At 29.0% G+C, this 18,817-nt stretch overlaps 3 protein-coding genes across 3 annotated transcripts; all 3 read right to left on the bottom strand.

Annotated features, from left to right (window-relative positions):
- Positions 1 to 776: 776 nt before the first annotated feature.
- Positions 777 to 5,372, bottom strand: LOC123294583 (probable vesicular glutamate transporter eat-4). Its single transcript, XM_044875660.1, has 6 exons — positions 5,267 to 5,372; positions 5,040 to 5,199; positions 4,166 to 4,393; positions 3,063 to 3,470; positions 1,542 to 1,913; positions 777 to 918 (listed from the first exon to the last, which is right to left on the bottom strand). The coding sequence occupies exons 1-6, from the start codon at positions 5,278 to 5,280 to the stop codon at positions 814 to 816; spliced, it is 1,287 nt and encodes a 428-aa protein (XP_044731595.1). The 5' UTR covers positions 5,281 to 5,372; the 3' UTR covers positions 777 to 813.
- A 2,499-nt stretch (positions 5,373 to 7,871) lies between these two features.
- On the bottom strand, positions 7,872 to 11,199 carry LOC123294584 (vesicular glutamate transporter 1-like). The gene is made up of 6 exons (XM_044875661.1): positions 11,123 to 11,199; positions 10,889 to 11,048; positions 10,000 to 10,221; positions 9,524 to 9,931; positions 8,406 to 8,777; positions 7,872 to 8,004 (listed from the first exon to the last, which is right to left on the bottom strand). The coding sequence occupies exons 1-6, from the start codon at positions 11,134 to 11,136 to the stop codon at positions 7,903 to 7,905; spliced, it is 1,278 nt and encodes a 425-aa protein (XP_044731596.1). The 5' UTR covers positions 11,137 to 11,199; the 3' UTR covers positions 7,872 to 7,902.
- A 2,341-nt stretch (positions 11,200 to 13,540) lies between these two features.
- Positions 13,541 to 15,946, bottom strand: LOC123294585 (vesicular glutamate transporter 1-like). Its single transcript, XM_044875662.1, has 6 exons — positions 15,884 to 15,946; positions 15,667 to 15,823; positions 15,177 to 15,392; positions 14,701 to 15,108; positions 13,757 to 14,134; positions 13,541 to 13,676 (listed from the first exon to the last, which is right to left on the bottom strand). The coding sequence occupies exons 1-6, from the start codon at positions 15,895 to 15,897 to the stop codon at positions 13,572 to 13,574; spliced, it is 1,278 nt and encodes a 425-aa protein (XP_044731597.1). The 5' UTR covers positions 15,898 to 15,946; the 3' UTR covers positions 13,541 to 13,571.
- Between the last annotated feature and the right edge of the window lie 2,871 nt (positions 15,947 to 18,817).

Raw genomic sequence — 18,817 nt, forward strand, 5'->3', positions numbered from 1 at the left:
ACTATCGTATGTTTGTAAGCTTCTATTCCTTAATACACGACAGCATGCTGCTCAGCATAGTTTGACATTTCATTCCTATGTAGAGTTCGTTCAAAACAAAGTGGCACTGAACAAGAGAGAGTGTAGATACGAGTGCACATACATATACATCATACACTCTTTCTTGCTTGGTGCCAATTTGGTTTGAACGAACTCTATAAACTTTGTTTGAAATATATGATCTATCTAAGTGTATAAAACATTATCACTGATGACGTCATCATACTGACGATACTGGATTTAACATTGTTATTGATATATTTTTCAATACTTTCAATACTATTTGTTAATCGCATGTCACTAATTTCTAATCACTTTGTGTGTGAATTCATCATACAGCTCGCCGATTTACCACAAAATAAACACATTGAGCGGTTAAACAAATGCAAAATATTGCGTTGAGCTTCAATTTGAGGAAGTTATAATTTTAAAGTTTATAGTCATTATTTTATTTATTAATACATAGCGTGCATTCCATATAATTCAAAAAAGTTTCCTAGTACCTTCTTCTACAAATATATGCAGCATAATCTTGTAAATTTCGGCTACGAAATATAATAGTAGATTATGATAGTTCAGATAAAGACGTCGAGAATAAAACTTTCACAAATATAAAAAGTTCAGCTGTTTTGAAATGTTGTACAGATCAATGATTAATTACAGAAATAAAATTTAATTATTTTTTTTAATTATAAATTTGTATGTTTAAAATAACAAATAATAATGTTAGCTGTAAACATAAATGTTTCAAAATTTCCAATTTCGTTATTTAGTTTATAGTTTTTTCACAGTTATAGGCTTGGCTGATCCATAAATTCCATAAATTATTCCACCAATTAAATGTGCCATTATTGAAATAAAATTGAACGTATCCAGCCACTAAAAAAAATTTGTAAATCACATTAATGGTACAAAAAAAAATTGAAACAGATTAAGGACAATGAATTAAAGCATTTGGCTAAAATCTGGTGGAATGTGTTTCTTAGGTGTCAAACAGGGGCGTAGCTACCGCCGTATCAGCCATATCAACGATACGAGGCCCCCGGGCTACAGAGGCTATCAGACTTGTCACTATTATCTATAGAGGCATAAATTTTAGAAAAACTGAAGACTTCAGCTATAGATGATTTAATAAATTAATTTGCCGAAAAAAGGCAAGAAAAGTGTATATTTAATTTGAATTGTTTGGCTAGTTCAATTTCTAAGAGGAAGTAAGTGATAATCAATAAATATTTATTTTAATTTAATGCAAGCATTTTGGTTTCTTTTGTGAGAAATCTTTACCCATCATTTGGGCCCCAAAACTAATTTTGATACAGGGCCCCTCCAAGGCAAGCTACGCCACTGGTGTCAAATATCATTCGTAAACCATGAATTAGTGGTGAAAATGTTTCTATTTATTAATAAAATCATTTAATTAACAATAAATTGTTAATCCTTTACATCTTAGTGATTTTCCCAATTTTGATACAGATTTTGAAATAAAAATCGTTGATACTTACATTATTTTCATACAAATACAGTTCAATTTTAAACGGTACTTGATACCCAATATGTGAAATAATATTTATAATCGCAATTGTAACTCCAGCATGACTTGGTGCAATATCTAAAGCGTTTACGCTTGCTGCTGTAAATGCTGCAATATGTAATACTTGCATAACAAATGAACTGAAATACAACCAACCATCAAATTCTTCGCAGTATCTCAATAATAAGAAATATATCACTTCAATCAAAAATATTCCAGATATATATAATTTTCGTACGCGAGTAATTGTCATTGATGTTTGTCGTACTAACACATCAGCTAAATATCCAGCAATTGGGAAGGTCACTGCTTTTATTATTAAAATTATATACATGTGCTCTTTCTGAAACAAAAAGGTAAAATAATGATCCAGTATTTTCATGGAAGTTTCACTATATAGGGTGAAAAATGAAGGATGGAAAAACGTGGACAAATCGTTGTTAAACGAATAATATCTTCATATTATCAAAATTTGTATCTGTTCTAATGTCACAATTTTTCATTTTGTTATACTTTTTAAGGTAGTACGTGGCAAGGTAAGTTTAGACTTGTAGTTGAAATTATTTGTACATTATTTTCAACATTGATGATGAATTTTGTTATACATAATTTCATGAATGTATACGAAGAAAAAAAATAAAATTTTTCGATATCTTAGTTTTCAAAATATCGAAAGATAAATAATTTAAAAAAATTTCAATTTTTTGAAAATTACTTCAGATAAGTATCGAACAATTTTATTCTTACTTTTCGTCTTATATTGTCAGGTTATAACATAATTCACCATTAAAATTGAAAATATATATTTTTTTTAATTTGTGTCCCCAATTCCGTGCTTATACATCCTTAATTAGTCGGGCACAACTGGTTTTTATTTTGTTTTCAATAATTTAGTAAGGTTTTAAATATAAGTTAAATAGTTTTTTTTTTTTTTTTAATTTCCACCGACTAGTTTTGGAGAAATCTATGAAAACATATTATTCATCTACCGTTTTCCCATAAGACCAATGATGACAAAATTCATAAAAAAAATCAAGCCTTTTATCCAAAATTACCCTCGTACTACCTTTTGAGGATGGACAAATGAAAATTTTGGGTGAACAAAAAATCTAATCAGCATTTTATACATTTGGGGGTGCTACTTTCACGGAGGTTACCTCCAGCATGTTAATTATGTCTCTACATTTTGATTGTTAATATCTCATTCCACAGACGGTGAAAAATTTCCTTTTTCTATTAAATACAGAATACTTTTAATAATCTTACATTTAAATTCTGAACAAACTTTAAGGCAAGTTGTGTCTATTTAAGAAATTATAAAAATATTGACAATGTAAGATTAGCTACTTTGTATCCCTATGTTTTTCTGACAAATCAGTAATTTTTGGCGTAGTTTCGAAAAACATAATATTTTTCATTGCTGCTAGAAGTTTTGTCTGAGCCTTCGCATGATGAGTCCACGAGGAACCATTATTCTTAAAATATAACTTACCCGATATAAGTAAAATGCAGAATTCCATGATCTTAGTAAATTAACAACTACCAATACCAAAAAAGGCATAGAAAATATAATTTTTTTACATGTTACATTTTCAGTTATGTCAAGCTCTTGTTGAATGCTTGGATATATCTTATTATATTCTTTTTCAGTAATTGTACGGTGTTTTTCTGGTGTTTCATAAACCATATTCTTCCATAATAACCACCATACTATACCAGTGATACCAAGCAAACCAGATAAATATTCCCAGTATAATAATTCTGAACAATATTTGGACAATAATTCCCCTAGAAGATCCCCTAAAAAGCAACCACCTATAGCAAATGTTACAAATGTTGACCGTTCATTGGATGGTGTCCAATTTTTCCAGGCTGCATGGAATACCACAAATGTTGTTCCCTACATAGCAAAAATATTTCATTAAATTCCTTGGTGTACATGATAGGAGAGAGAAGTGTGCCATTTTAAAAACATTGCAAAACAAACCCCATCGATGTTATTTTTTTATCATCTTCAGGTATTTCTAGCGGCATGAAAGAGAACACGATATCTTACAGAGAAGAAAAATAGAGTTGTCTTGAAAGTAGTTGTATTAGCGCATTAAATTTGCCAACGCTAAAACGAATACTATCATATATTGCTTATCTGTGTACACATTTGAACACGGTGAATTTTCAAAAATGCAATATTAGCTAACCGGGTGGTCTACACAAAACGAAAAAGATGGCAAACTCTACTGTAGAAGAAGAGTATCTGGAGTTAGAGAAAATGTACCAAGATGATCGGTAACCACCGGTTGTAGCACTGAAAAAACATTTAAATTCTGCAGACTACGTAGAATAACTTGTTCGTCAAGAAGAATGTGTACGCCTGAATGGACGTCAATTAAACAATTTAAGTTAATAAAAAAAATTTACTAAATTTAGTTAAAAATACTATTTACATTATTACTCACTGGAAAATAAAATTTATGTAACTTTCAAAAATGCATTTTATTTATTTTAAGATGGTATAGAATGATTTCTGTTTTATAGCGTTTTCAAAATCTCATACTTCTCTGACCACACTGTTGAAATTAAAATAACTGTATTTACCGATACAACGCCTTCGGTAAATTTGTAGGCAACAAGTAAACCATAGCTCCGAAATTCCACAAAAAACGAAAATAATGCTAGTACAAATAATAGAATTGAGTATAATAAAATACTTCGTCCAAACCATGTAATTGGTGAGAATTTTAAACTACACCAAGCAGCTGGAATCTGTATGATTACTAAGCCTAGTAAGTAACTAGAAGCATGGAAGAAAGAGCGATCAGCGGGCTGCAAAAAAAAATGTTAAAAATTAACATTTTTGTTACCGAGAAGATAAAACTAAAAATTAACTGGAAAATTTTGGATAAATAATTGTCTGTAGAAAGGAAACAACCATCCCAGACCGATGTATTCTTATTTATAATTTTACAAGATTTTTTTTTGAAGTGAAAACTTCTTTAGCGGCGTTTTTGTAATGGGTAAAAAATGTTAAACTCGCGGCAGAACACGTGGCCTGATCGAAAAAGCGTAAGACAATATCACAGTCAGTACACCGGCTCTCGGCCGATCACTGAAGTTAAGTAGCATTGGGTACAGTCAGTACTTGGATGGGTGACCGCTTGGGAACACTGTGTGCGGTTGCCTTTTTATTAAAAATATAATTTTTTTTGTTTTTTTTTTTTTGTTTTTTAAGTGAAAACTTCTTTAGCGGCGTTGTACACTTTTTTTTGGAATGGGTAAAAACTGCTGTTTGTGGTAGAAGGAGGGTAAAGCCGGATATAGTAGTGCCACAGTTAAAGTTTTCAGGATAAATTCAATTTGAGATTAATTCTAGATGTAAGTCATTCTAATTCTAGTCTAGCCAAAAAAACAAAACAATTATAAAAACGGAATTATAGAACGCACATAAAAAATGATATCATAATTAACTTACGTCGATAGATGACATTAAACATCTATTAACGTGACTCAATGTAATCCCACAAAACATAATTGTAAATCCAATATTCATTAAAAATGAAAGTGTAAATCGTTTGTTTATAATTGTTATTCTATCAAATTTAAGGCATCCTGATTTATCATCTTTGAACATCCTAAGAATTTGAAAATAAAATATATCAGAATTTCGACCAAACAAAACCAAAATTATTTCATACTCACTTTGGAGGATCCATTTTTTATTTCACTTTTGTTCGAAAATATTTGAATTGTTACTGAATATACAAACGTCGGCTTTTCTTGCGGTACAGTTGTGACTTAAAATATTATGGGAGTGGGTGTTAATTGTTACATTATTTTGCTTGTTTGTGTAATAAATATTCAGGACCGGAGTTAGTATTAATATTACGTTGCCTTCATAAATAAATATGAATCACTTTTTTGAAATATTACTTATCAATTCTCAAAATTATCGAATAGTAGTCCACAATTTGGGTCCTTTTTTCATTTGTTCTCTCTTGATTATAATTTTTGCAAAATACTGGGAGATTTGTGATACATTATGCTAATCTCATTCTCTCAAAACTCTTCCTAATCCTTTGATTTGAAGCTTTTCAATATTCTTGTAAAGTAATTTTTCTAATAAATATATTTTTTCCATATTAACAGCAATTGATATCGTAAAATTTGGGGTCTCATATTAGTTAACTAAAGAAGGCTCTGTATTATTTGTTTCGAAATTGCCTTGGCAGTATTTGGGTGGTCTGGTAAATTCATTCCCATTTTAACCATTGTTATTGAATGAATTACATAAGAGACTTGTATATCCTCCTTTAGTTTCAATTAAAATGAAAGACCAAGGTTTTACAATGTCATAATATTAGTGGCATTTTAATATAATTTATACTTTTTGATACAGTAAAAGCTTGGCCGTTAAAACATATTTTTATTTAAGGTAGGTGTGTTAAAAAGGTATACACTCTGCGTCACAAAATCTGCACAGACCAAATGTAAAAAAGGTACCATACTTTTTTCTCTAAAATATATTCGGTGATATACATATGATATATACATGTCATAAGCATTTTTAACAACCGTTAGAAATTTTAAACCTTGGAAACCATAGAACCATAGAAGATGAAGGCTTGAAAAAACTAAATTAACCAATTTATTTAAGCAAAAACTTTTAACTGAATTTAATATGCCCCAATAATATATTCAATTTTCATTTCTAATAGGTCTAAGAAATTTTAGATGTTGTTATAGCCGTTCACGGCAATTTTTTCTGTTACGAAAATTTTCTTCGCCAAGCATTTTTCTCTGAAGGAAGCTGAAAAATTTTTAAGTAATAGCGTGGTTCACTTCAAATTGATGATATTTGAGGAAATTGAAGGAATTCAAATATCAGGGGATAATTGAATAAAATATAAAAATAATTTTATCCGTCACTCAACAAATCAAGACGTTAAACAAAAGAGATTTTGTTATTGAAACTATGTTCCTTATCGAGCATTCGGCGGATTATTTTGTTATTTCAATATTGCCTTCATCAATTTTAAATCTGTCATACAACTAAAAAATTTTCAGGTTCTCTGAGAAATAAAACAAACTGTCAGACACGAGCTACTCAAATATCCAGCCGTTCTTAAGTTATTGTCAAATACTACGGTTCAAGACTTATAAATGGATATTTCATATTTTACACTGCCCTGTTGCAACATATTATTCGAATAAATTAAGATGTTTAATTTAATTGTGAAATAGATATTGTAAGTATTATTACAAGATAAATTAGGTTTAATTAAGTTAAATAGCTTAGGTACTTGGAATTCATTTTTAGTATAATATTACAACTTTCATTGAGGATTTGTTCTCAAGTTTTATGTATTTTGAGATTCCTTTTGCAATGTTCTTAGGAACAGTTTGTTGACATTAATATATTTTATTATTTGGAATATGGAATCAATATCTCTATATATCTAAAACATATTTAGCTCCATCCATTATAAAAGATTTTGATTTTTAAAAACCAAAAATAAAAATTCATTCATAAAAAGTCTCCGAACTTGTATAGATTGTGGTTTAGTTCACACATTACGATCTTTTTTTTTTTAGATAATTTATTATTAAAAATATACAAAAAAATTTCAAATAAAATAATTTCATTAATTGCATAGTAAGCAAACATCAAACCGGATGTCGATCATTATCTAAAATTTGCAATGAATTACAATTGCAAATTTGCATTGAATATCGTCATAATTAGATATATTTTTGCATTTCTTAAGGTTGATCGGATATTAAGGTTGTATACAAATTGAAAATAATCACGTTTTCTATGCGGATACAGGACGCTTTTTTAAGATGACATACGCTCAGAAAATCCAACTAAAAAAATCAGCAAATCCAACTCAAAAAATGACTTTTATCGATAAAAAACTTCAAGCAAAAAAATGCTTGGTGTATTAGGCGCACATCTTCCGCAGCTATATTAAACTTGACCCAGACTATCAGGCTCAATGAATAGCTCACTCTACTCCATAACTGGTTATAGATAGATGAGCACTTTAAAGTAGAAAGATATACTTCATTACTAAAGTAACATTTTTTGTTCGAAAATTTTTTCGAAAACCGTATAGTTTAGCAAACAACGAACTTTAATGTTTAACCAAAATTGTTGTTTTGTATCAAAATTAGTATTTCATACGTAGGTACTAATGCAAATGTAAGATTTAAAAAAAAAATATTTAGAATTTTATTAATAAATTATACATCATTTTATAAAAATAGCAAAAATTATATATATATATATATATTAAAACTGCGCAGTTCATAATCTCATTTATAAAGAATAAGCATTATTCTTTCACAGTAATAGGATTTGCTGTTCCATAAATTCCATAGACTATTCCAGCAAGTAAATGCCCAATTATTGCAATAAAATTTACCATATCATACCACTGAAAAATAAGATAACATCATTAAAACTGTAAAGCATTTTATATTAAAATTACCAGAAATATTAATTAATGTCTTTCTGGCAGACAACCCTAATACACATCAGGTAATTTCATAGTTTATTCTAATAAAAACATGGCGTTTTTTTTTTTGCACCAGGCTACATAACTAATGGGTATTCCAAAATAACGCAAGATTTGAATTTTTCGAAGTGTTGACAACGAAAAATCAAGAATAGTGCCACATACAATTTTTTTTTAATGGATGGTCATTTCAATAATCTATGCGTTTTCACAGCTGAGGATGGCAAAGAGATGAACGATATTCTTTGAATAAATTATCGAGCGCATCCTAAATATTACGTTGAAGGGACTTCAGTCGTGGAAATATTTTATGTACTTACATCTATTTCATGCAAATAACGATCCATACTGAATACCAATAGGAAAGTTCCATGCGAAACAATGGACGTTATCGCAACTGTAACACCAGCATGACTTGGTGCAATATCTATAGCATTTATACATGCCGCACTATATGATGTATTAAACAATATTTCCATAATAAATGAAATTAGGAACCAGACCCAATTATCCATATGTAAATTCGTCAACATTAGGTAATAAATGCATTCCATCGAATAGACACCCGTTATAAATAATTTCCGTACATGAGTTCTTGTTAATGATGTTTTTCGTACCAAAACATCAGCCAAATATCCAGATAATGGAAATGAGATGAATTTCATAATATGAATCAGGATTAAACTATTTATCTACAAAAATAAATAAACTTTAGTTTATCTAAAAACACAAAATTTTCCGAAACATACGAAAATAATGAGTAATATCTCGAAAAAAGTTAAATTTTGGGTAAAAAACTTTTTTGAGTCTTTAATAACGGAGATTGCGTTTACAGAATTTCAGATCGATATTCTGCGACATTTCTTTTAAGCAAGAGTACTCAAATCCATACAATGCCTTGTCTCAGTCGATACTGCATTTCTTCAATCAAGATGTTTGAGTGGTACGTACCGTCTACCAAGTTAAAAATCAAACGTAGAAATAAAAAAAAGGTGCATATACACCTCAAAGGTTTTCTTTTCAATTTTCGACATATACGATGATATAAATTCAGACAAAGTAAATGAAGTTTTTATTCTATGTGGGATTTCCTTCATGGAAATGTGAATAGAAGTTAATATAAACAGTTGGCATAGGACTTTCGACTTGGCCAGATACAGGGTGGAAAAATAATTTCAAAAATTGATCAGCGTTTATCTTAAAAATCTAATTTTTTTAGTCATTTATATGCAAGAAATCGAGAATTTAAACAAACAAAATTTTATAACATATCATATTGCTTTAATTTCATCGTTGAATATCTGGCCCTTTTTTCAAAGGTCTTGTTGGAAATTATTCCAAAATTAATGACAGAAACTTAGGGACTAAACTGTTTTGGAATAAATTTTTTCAGATAATTATTTTGATTTTGATACCTTGCATAGGTACTTCAACTTACTTCATATAGATAAAACCTGACACTCCATGATCTGAAGACATGAACAATAACCAACACTAGAAACGGAGCTGAAAAAATAATTTGTTTACATGAAACATTTTCAGTTGGGCGTAGTTCTTCTTGAATGATTGGATGTATCTGGTTATATTCTTCTTCACTTATGCTTCGATGTGTATTTGGTGTTTCATAAACCACACTCTCCCATAAAATCCACCATATTATGGTAAAAATACCCAGTATACCAGATAATAATATCCAAAAAAGAAATTCTGAACAAAATTTTGTTGTTAAGTCTGCGATTATTTCACCTAAATATTGCCCAGCTAAAGCGAATGTTATTAATGTCGATCGTTCAGCGGCCGTTGTCCAATTTTTCCAAGAAGCATGAAATAGTATAAATGCAGTTCCCTGAAAATAAATTAAAACGAACATTTGGTATAAAATGTTTGTGATTAGTTTGTGTTGACTTCACTTACTGCTATAACACCTTCTAAGAATTTTAGTACTACCAAAAATCCAAAATGAACATGTCCAAATAATGCAATTATGAATAACAGTATTGAGTGTGCTAAAATACTTCGGCCAAACCAAGTTAATGGAGAGAATTTTAAACTTAACCAAGCAGCTGGAATTGCGATTAATATAAAACTTAATCGGAAACTTGATTCATATAAGGATGGGTTTACTTCCTTAGGATTCTGTAAAAATTTAAAACTATTTCATTTATAATCATTGAGAATATCTTCAAAATTTTCGACTATGATAAAACAACGTTAAATTTTGAATGTTTTTTAATGAATCTGTATTTTCGAAATCACCTTCGATAAGCAGGGAGAGGGTCAAGGAAATGTGACTTTGTGTAACAAGAGGTAGTGGTTGTCAAATGATTTGTGACGTCACATATTAAAATTTAAAATACAAACGCAAAATTTGTTTGTAAAAACAAAAAAAATTAATAAAGATTAAAGATTTTTTTTGAATTTACGAAATAAGAAAAAAAATTTTAACTGCTGTTTTATTTAAATTATTTCTATTAAGTTATAAAGTATGTGAGGGGTGTTAAAAATCGTAAAATTGGTGGATTGTTATTTATGGATGGCCCCTTATAGGTCGTTTCAAGACAATAAACACGTAATAGGTAATTAAAAGGAAATGATTGTCAACGTGTTATTACGTATCAGAGCCTCTTTTCAAACATTTAATAAATTATTTTAAACCTTGATACTTTTGGAGCAAAAAGTTATCTCATGCTGAAAAGTTGAAAAACTGAAAATGAAACCTTTTAACATAAAACCTGATTTTTTTTAGTGAATATTGTAACAATTATCACGTTACATAGTTACTGATAAAGAAAAATTAACTTACATCAACGGAGGTCATTAAACATTTATAAGCCAAACTTAATTTAATTCCAAAAAACATCAGTGCTAATCCAATATTCATTAGAAAAGAGAGCGTAAATCGTTTATTTACAATTGTTAATTTATCCAGTTTTGATAATCTTCTATTACCATCTTTGGGCGATCTAAAAATTTTAAATTTTAAATAAAAATTTTTGATCAAAATTTCGTTTAAAAAATGTAAATTATTCACACATACTTTTCAAGATCCATTTTTGAGCCACTTTTTAACTTTTTTGAGTAGTAACTGCATATACAAACTTTTAGTTTATTATGATATAGTTGCAACTTTAAGTAATAATTACAGGAGTGGGTGTTTATAATTGTTATATTAGTTTGTTTGTGTAATAAATCCAGGATCGGATTTAGTAGTGCTATTTTATTTTTTTCATAAACGATTGTATGTCATTCATATGCATCGTTAAAAGTGGGGGAATCAATGAGAGGCATAAAAATGAAGCTGCATATAAAGAGACTTAGAAAATAAAACTAATTTGTTTGACTATTTTCATCTTGAAAATTTAAGTTTTTCGTTTTTCAACTTTATTTTTCTGGGTTGTATATGTTTGAACCTGGCAAAAGAGTTGAAAAATATTTTTTCTTGAAATTACAAGGTTTTCTTAAAAATCGATTAAATCTAATTTCAAAGGAATTTTATCATTTTTATACTATTCTGTTGCTGATAATTAACTAAATTAAGATGTTTAATTTTTATCGCGAAATAGGATATGATAAACTATTAAAATACTCCTTTCTGTGAATTTTTTTAATTATCTATGCACAGTTATTAGGAAAAGAATAATTGGTAAGTTGAATGGATGTCGTCATATCACTTAAAATGTTTATCTCTGTTGCAAAATTATGCGATTTTGAAAATACTGTAAAACACCACTCCAAACTTTTACAAATTTTTTTTACCAATACGGTAGTTGCCTGAAGTTAAATTTGTCATATTACGCATAAAATTGTAAAATTACATTTGATACCATGGCAAATTCTAAAAGCATTCATTTGTTGCCCATCCCGTTTTAGCAAAACAAAGTTTTATATGTATCTCTATGGTGAAATCGGACAATGACGTCACTAACCTATATCTTCTTCTTTGTTTAATTTGGAATTTTAAACGTTTTAATACATTTTGCGTACTTCTAAATAATTTCAAAAAACAGCCTTACTTTTCTAACTATGCAGTGAGAATTCTTCACTTGAAGTGATTAAAAAAAATTGTAAACAAGTCTATTTAACAGACATAAAAATGCATTTAATAAAATTATGTAAATTATATTTGCAAGAGAGTTATCAATTGTATCTTTGAATAGATTAAGTAAAATGGAAGTTTTAACAACTTAAGTGTTAAATTACGTAACAAAAGCATTAAAGAAAATAACCCCAGTAAGATGACGCCTATTCATGCGTATATATTTTTCCAGCCGATTTTCTCCATTCTTTCACTACCTAAACTGTTGGTGGTCGATTATGTTGCAACAGTTTCTGGTTTTCCTAATATTAAGGTTAACGCACAAAAAAATTTCGTCGAAAGTTGTTAGAATCGAATAATTTATTAACAGTCTTACCTAATTAACATTAGTTAATTAAATGTACAATGTACAAGAACCTACTAGAGAATTCAATTTATGTATCTACTTTTCTTAAATGTTTTTTAAAATTATTCTTAGATGGTAAAACATAATTTGGGAAATGGGTATGGGTTTTTATTTAACAGCGTTTTCAAGATCCCACGTTTCTCTGCCCCACTCTGCACATTACGACTTTGCATTTGACATTACCAATGATGACGTCGCCGTACAGATCTACATACTGGTACTAATAAAAGAACGTAGGTATTATTTCATTTATTCTATTGTAAATGGTAAGCAGGATGTCGATTATTACCTAAAATTTGCAATGACACATGTCCTTAACATTTGTAGCAAAAATTATAACTATGTAAATAATAATTAATCTAAATTTTGCATTATTCATATGAATAGAATAAATACAGGATTTTTCCTACTCGTAAAAATATGTTAAATTATGTTATTAAGATCTTAATCTACAGGATCGTTTAAATGAAGACAGAATCATGGCTTTTTGAAAATTAAGAGGGGTAAACAATATTTCCCATACAATTTTTGGCCGTTTTCCTGTAAGTTTTGAACGGAATGCTTTTTATTTAAGTGTTTTTGAAAAAATTAATTTTGACAAAATTAACTGCTTTTTTAAAATACCGTTACGGTCAAAATTTAACCAATATTAGATGTTTTTTAAAATATTTGGGTCTTTTAAAATTACATCTAGTCCTTGTAAAAAAATCAACATACGGAAACACGATCTCAAAATGGTCTTTGGTTGTTCATTATTTCTCTCTCCTGCATCCTTTTAACATGATGTCTTAAATTAATCAAGGCATATTTTACGAAAGCAACTAATAAGCCAAATTCGCTTAAAGTTTTGTACAAATCAAGCAATGGTTAAATTGTCCATCATCTTACCAGAATTTTCATTTAAGGTCACATACTACAAATAAAAAATTGCATACTACAGGAAACAAATACTTTATAAAAAAAATAATTATATTTTGTAAAAACAACTCAAAATAATTAATTATCTTGTTACATCTTAGAAAATCTATCTATAAATAGTAAGTTTTATTGTCCTTTCACGGTGACAGGTTCTGCAGTACCATAGATTCCAAATACTACTCCAACAATTAAATGTCCAACAATTGCAATGTAATTTGTCACATCATTCCACTTAAATAAAAATAAAAATAATAGAAGAATACTTCTATGTTTCGTCAAATATATTGAAATAAAAAATTGTTCATACTTACACCTATTTCCTTCAGAAGAACATAAATATTGTACCGAAATGTGGTGATAATATGTGAAATAATATTCGTTATGGCAACTGTAACACCAGCATGACTTGGTGCTATATCGACAGCATTTATGCTGACTGCACTAAATGCGACATCATATAGTATATGCATTAAAAATGAAATCAAGTATAACCAACTTCCCTTGTTTAAATGGTCATGATACATTGATGTAAAGAAATAAACAGCTTCCAACAAAGTGACACCAACAATGAATAATTTGCGAACATTTGTTCTTGTTAATGATGTTTTTCGTACCAAAACATCAGCCAAATATCCCGATAATGGAAATGAAGTGAATTTTATAAAACTAATAATGATGATATCCTCTGCCTAAAACGATGAAAAAATAATCTCATAATGTGGCCAGATAGAAGAGCGAAAACCAATTTGAGGTATTCTGCTACCAGGGTTGCCAGAAGTATTCAACAGAAAGTAGGCAATCTGGCAACCCTGTCTGCTACTATGAAATCTATTGTAAACGTTGTATTAGTCTCGTCACACGTAGTAACGAGTGATGCAGTGAGCAGTATACTGAGACACACAGCGTCAGACCCTTTTCGACAGCCGTAGCATAGGTATCATATCTTTACAAAGCAAATAGCCAAGTATTCAGTTTGCGATGTTATATACTGTTTGATACTTGTCTATTTATAATATTGTTTGGTGTTCGCCTTAATGTCTGGCCGTAGCTTAAAACAAATATTTCCAGGCAAGTGGACTATATTCGAGTTATCAAAGGTTTTTATAAAATCATTATTATTTGAACGAATACCGAAAATTTAAAGAGTAAACGTGTTCGTTTAAGTTTTTTTGATTTAAGATATATTCGAATTCACCTGTTTTTTTAAAATCTTGATTTGGTAATCCTAAATTTACTTTTACAAAATACTACTTACAAGATACCTTGAAAACCTAGCATTCCAAGATCTAACAATATTAACAGCTAGCAGTACTAGAAACGGCGTTGACAAAATAATTTGTTTGAATGATACACTTTCAGTTGGTCGTATTTCTTGTGCAATAATTGGATGGATCTGATTAAGTTCTTCATCACTTATGGTTGGATGTTTATTTGGTGTTTCATATACTGTACGCTCCCAAACTAACCACCATATTATACCAAAACTCCCAATCATACAACATATTAACCTCCAAGATGGTATTGATGTACAAAATATAGACATTAATATCCCAAAGAAATCACCTAGATAACCTCCAGCTAAAGCGAATGTGAGTAACGTAGACCGTTCAGCAGCAGGTGTCCAATTTTTCCAAGCTGCATTGCATACTATAAATGCTATTCCCTGGTAATTATTAACAAAATTTCGGTTCAAAATAATTTCGATTTGTGCGTGCAGAAAATTATACTTACTGATAACGCACCTTCAAAGAATTTCAATACTACCAGAAATACGTAACCAAGATTTGCAAATAACGCTACTGCAAATAATAAAATTGCGTAGACAAAAATAGTTCGGCCAAACCAAATTATGGGTGTGAATTTTAAACTAACCCAAGCAGCTGGAACTTGGATTATTATGTAGCCTATAAAAAAACTTGAGAGGTGTACGAACGGATCATCAATCTCCTGCAAAAACTCAAAATATTCAACAATCTTTGCCAGGAAAACTTATGACATGAAAGATAATTTTTATAATTATTAGCCCATTCGTGTAAATAAGTTAAGATTAATATATTTTCTACCCAACAAAGATTCTATGAAACCATTCTAGCGACTGAATAGTCGGCAAAAATACATGTAATTTACAAATTGTTTTTAGATGTACTTAAACACTTTATAGTGATTGACTCTATTGATTTTTTCAGTTTCACGAAATGACTTTGAAATCTGAATATCTTACTCCATGCGATGAATTCAAACATCTGTTTCCATGAGTCAACAAAATTCCAGAAGACATTATTGTAAATCCAATACACATTAAAAAGGAGAGTGTGAAACGTTTGTTAACAATTGTAAACTTATCAAGTTTTGGAAAACTTCCAAAACATTTCAGAAACCTGAAAAAAAAATAGAGCATGAATGAATTTTGAAAATTTTATAATTTATAATAAACTTACTTGACTTGTTCCATGTTTTTCTAAGCTTGTTTGCAAAATGGTACTCACATTTGAATGTAAATTATTAAATTACCTATTCCTAACAGAGAATCGTTTATTTAATTAATTTATATTTTTATGTTTTTTAAGTATCATAAAAGTGGGTGTCCAGTAGGTATTAGTTACTTTGTAGGGTAAGATGTAGCCATCAAGAGTAGGTACAAAAAAAACCTTGGTTTATTTTGTAATTTTTCGACAAATGTTGTTGTTTATGAAGTAGCAATCATAAATAAGACTTAATTGCTCCGTACATGAGTTATATAAAAATAAAAATACAGTCGAATTGATAACCTCCTCCGTTTTTGTTTGAAGTCGGTTAAAAATCATAAATTCTTCACACATACTTTGCTGGATTCCCATTTTTTGTTTCACTTCTTCTTGCAACTGATTAAGTAATAACTGAGTATAAAAAGTTTAGTTTATTATGATACACTTGTGACTTTAAGTAATAATTACAGGAGTGACTTTTATTATTCGTTTAATAATAACGGGAGTGGCTTTTATTATTTTGTTTATGTAATAAATCCAGAACCGGAGTTAGTTGTGCTATTTGATTTTCGTCATAAACGATTGTATCTCGTCCACACGCCTATAGAGTGTAAGAATCAATTAGGGGCACTCGATCAAGCTGCACAAAGATACTTAAAAAATTAAACCAATTTGTATGACTTCTATTAACTTGGAAATTTGAGACCCAATCTTTTCGCATATCACCAAATTTCTTCTCTGCTGTATATGTTTAAAGTTCGCGAAAGTTTTGAATAGTATTTTTCATAAAATTACACCTTACACGTTTCTTTCAATCCATTCGAGTTTACAATATTTATTTAAATTTGGTTAAAAAATGTTTTAACTCTTTTTCAAAATGAATTTTATCAATTTATACTATCTTTTTGGAATTTTGGAAAATTGGTCGGATTTTTATGTTACAGCGTTTTCACGATCACACAATATTCGTCCCCACTCTGCACATTGCGGCTTTGTTAATACATTATTATATAATGAATAATTTATTTCTATTAAATGCCAGTATTGTACTCAGCATGGTTTTACATTTCAAACTATGCATTTAACATTACCAACGATGACGTCATCGTACAGAATAACATACTGGTACTAATAAAAGAACATTATTTCATTTATTCTATTGTAAATGGTAAGCAGGATGTCGGTTATTACCTAAAAATTTACAATGACACATGTCCTTAACATTTGTAGCAAAAATTATAACTATGTAAATAATAATTAATCTGAATTTTGCATTGTTCATTTTCATATGAATAGAATAAATACAGGATTTATCCTACTCAATGAAAAATGTTTAATTCTATTATAGGGTATTTTACTTTTTTTTAAAAAGTACCTCAAAATGTTGATTTTACTAATAAGAAGCCACCAAAAATTTATTTCGGAAAAATACACACGCTTTCTTGCCAAATACTTAAATTTTAAACCTTTTTTAAACTGTCAGAAACGCGGGCATCCAATTTGATGACGTATTATCGGTATCATTATACGAAATAACACAAATAAGTTTGACAGATATATTCATAGACAACTGATTATATTAAATATAAATACCTATTATCTATGTATATACCCAGCTTACTACACTGAACTAACTGATGGTCTATGGTTCATATCGATATGACATCACACCAGGGCTTGCCCGCGTTTTGGGTTACGTGATATACAGTTTAAAAATTACGATTTTTAATTTTAAAATTATAAAAGAAAAATGTGCTTTTATGAGACGAAATCAGAATATTTAAGTATATTTTTACATAAATTTAAACTTTTTTCAAATTTCATAATTTATTTTTGACTAACGATAATACCCTATTATGCACATTTTCAAGAGTTAAACAGTCATCATTTTCCAGAATTCACAGATATTATCTTTTTATTATTTCAAATTTTAAAGTCTACAGGATTGATACTTCCACGAAGAATCAATTTTTCCCGTAGAATTTTATCTTAGTCAGCAGGATCGTTTAAGTATTTAGACAACAAAAAATGGAAATGTTCGAGGAAAATTTTAAAATTTATTTATCAATTAATCATTCTTTTTAGAAGTATTTTGTACAAAATTCATATCGATTCTCTGTACGGTTTAGGAGAATTTAACTTTCAAAGATAGTGTTTTCACCAAAAAAAGCACAGTTCTCAATTTTGGTATGATTTTAAAGCTTAAAGCTTGAGGAATATTTATAAAAGTTTTTTATTTAAATGGTAAAATATTTTTAAAAGCATTTATTGACTAAAAAATCAACATTTATTACAACTTCCTCATATACCACCATGTAAAAAGGACTGTTTTTAGTACTTAATTTGTTGAAAAACTTACAGAGAATCCACTTGAAATTTATACGGAAGGCCTAATAAATACTCATTAATTAACACATAAAATTTCAGTTTTTTGGTAACACTTTCGTTTTGGTATCGAAACATCTTAAGTGAACACAGATTCATGGCTTATTGAAAGGGTGGGTAAATAATATTACCCATACAAATTTCAAAATCCAAATATCTCAAAAATAATATGAACAGAAGTTTTGAACGGAACGTTATTTATTATAGTTGCTTGGAAACAGCAATTATCGTTATATATAATCAACATACGAGGGAATGTGCCCTCAAAATGGCCATAGATTGTTAACTTCCCTCTCCTGCATCATTTTAACATGATACCTTAAATTTATGAAGTTATATTTTGCAAAGCCAACTCATAAGCCAAAATCGATTCAAGTTTGGTTTAAATCGCCCCAAATTATATTTGTCCATCATCCTATCAGCATTTTTATTCAAGGTCACATACTATAAAAAAAAAATTCAGACTACAGGAAACAAATACATTTTAATAAAAATAAATAAATTTTGTAAAAACAACCCAAT

The sequence above is a fragment of the Chrysoperla carnea genome, chromosome 3 (assembly GCF_905475395.1).
Source record: "Chrysoperla carnea chromosome 3, inChrCarn1.1, whole genome shotgun sequence".
In the NCBI taxonomy this organism is placed as follows: domain Eukaryota; kingdom Metazoa; phylum Arthropoda; class Insecta; order Neuroptera; family Chrysopidae; genus Chrysoperla; species Chrysoperla carnea.

Bases quoted from the DNA above. Each gene is read 5' to 3' on its own strand.
- LOC123294583 (XM_044875660.1), bottom strand. The intron at 4,394-5,039 runs GTAAGTTAATTA...TTTTTTTTGCAG, and splicing joins GTTTAATGTCATCTATCGAC to CCCGCTGATCGCTCTTTCTT. The intron at 3,471-4,165 runs GTAAATACAGTT...TTTGCTATGTAG, and splicing joins TTACCGAAGGCGTTGTATCG to GGAACAACATTTGTGGTATT.
- LOC123294584 (XM_044875661.1), bottom strand. The intron at 9,932-9,999 runs GTAAGTGAAGTC...ATTTATTTTCAG, and splicing joins TCTTAGAAGGTGTTATAGCA to GGAACTGCATTTATACTATT. The intron at 8,778-9,523 runs GTAAGTTGAAGT...TTATTTTTGTAG, and splicing joins TCAGGTTTTATCTATATGAA to ATAAATAGTTTAATCCTGAT.
- LOC123294585 (XM_044875662.1), bottom strand. The intron at 15,393-15,666 runs GTAAGATATTCA...GAGTTTTTGCAG, and splicing joins GTTTGAATTCATCGCATGGA to GAGATTGATGATCCGTTCGT. The intron at 13,677-13,756 runs GTAAGTATGAAC...TTTTTATTTAAG, and splicing joins TTCTTCTGAAGGAAATAGGT to TGGAATGATGTGACAAATTA.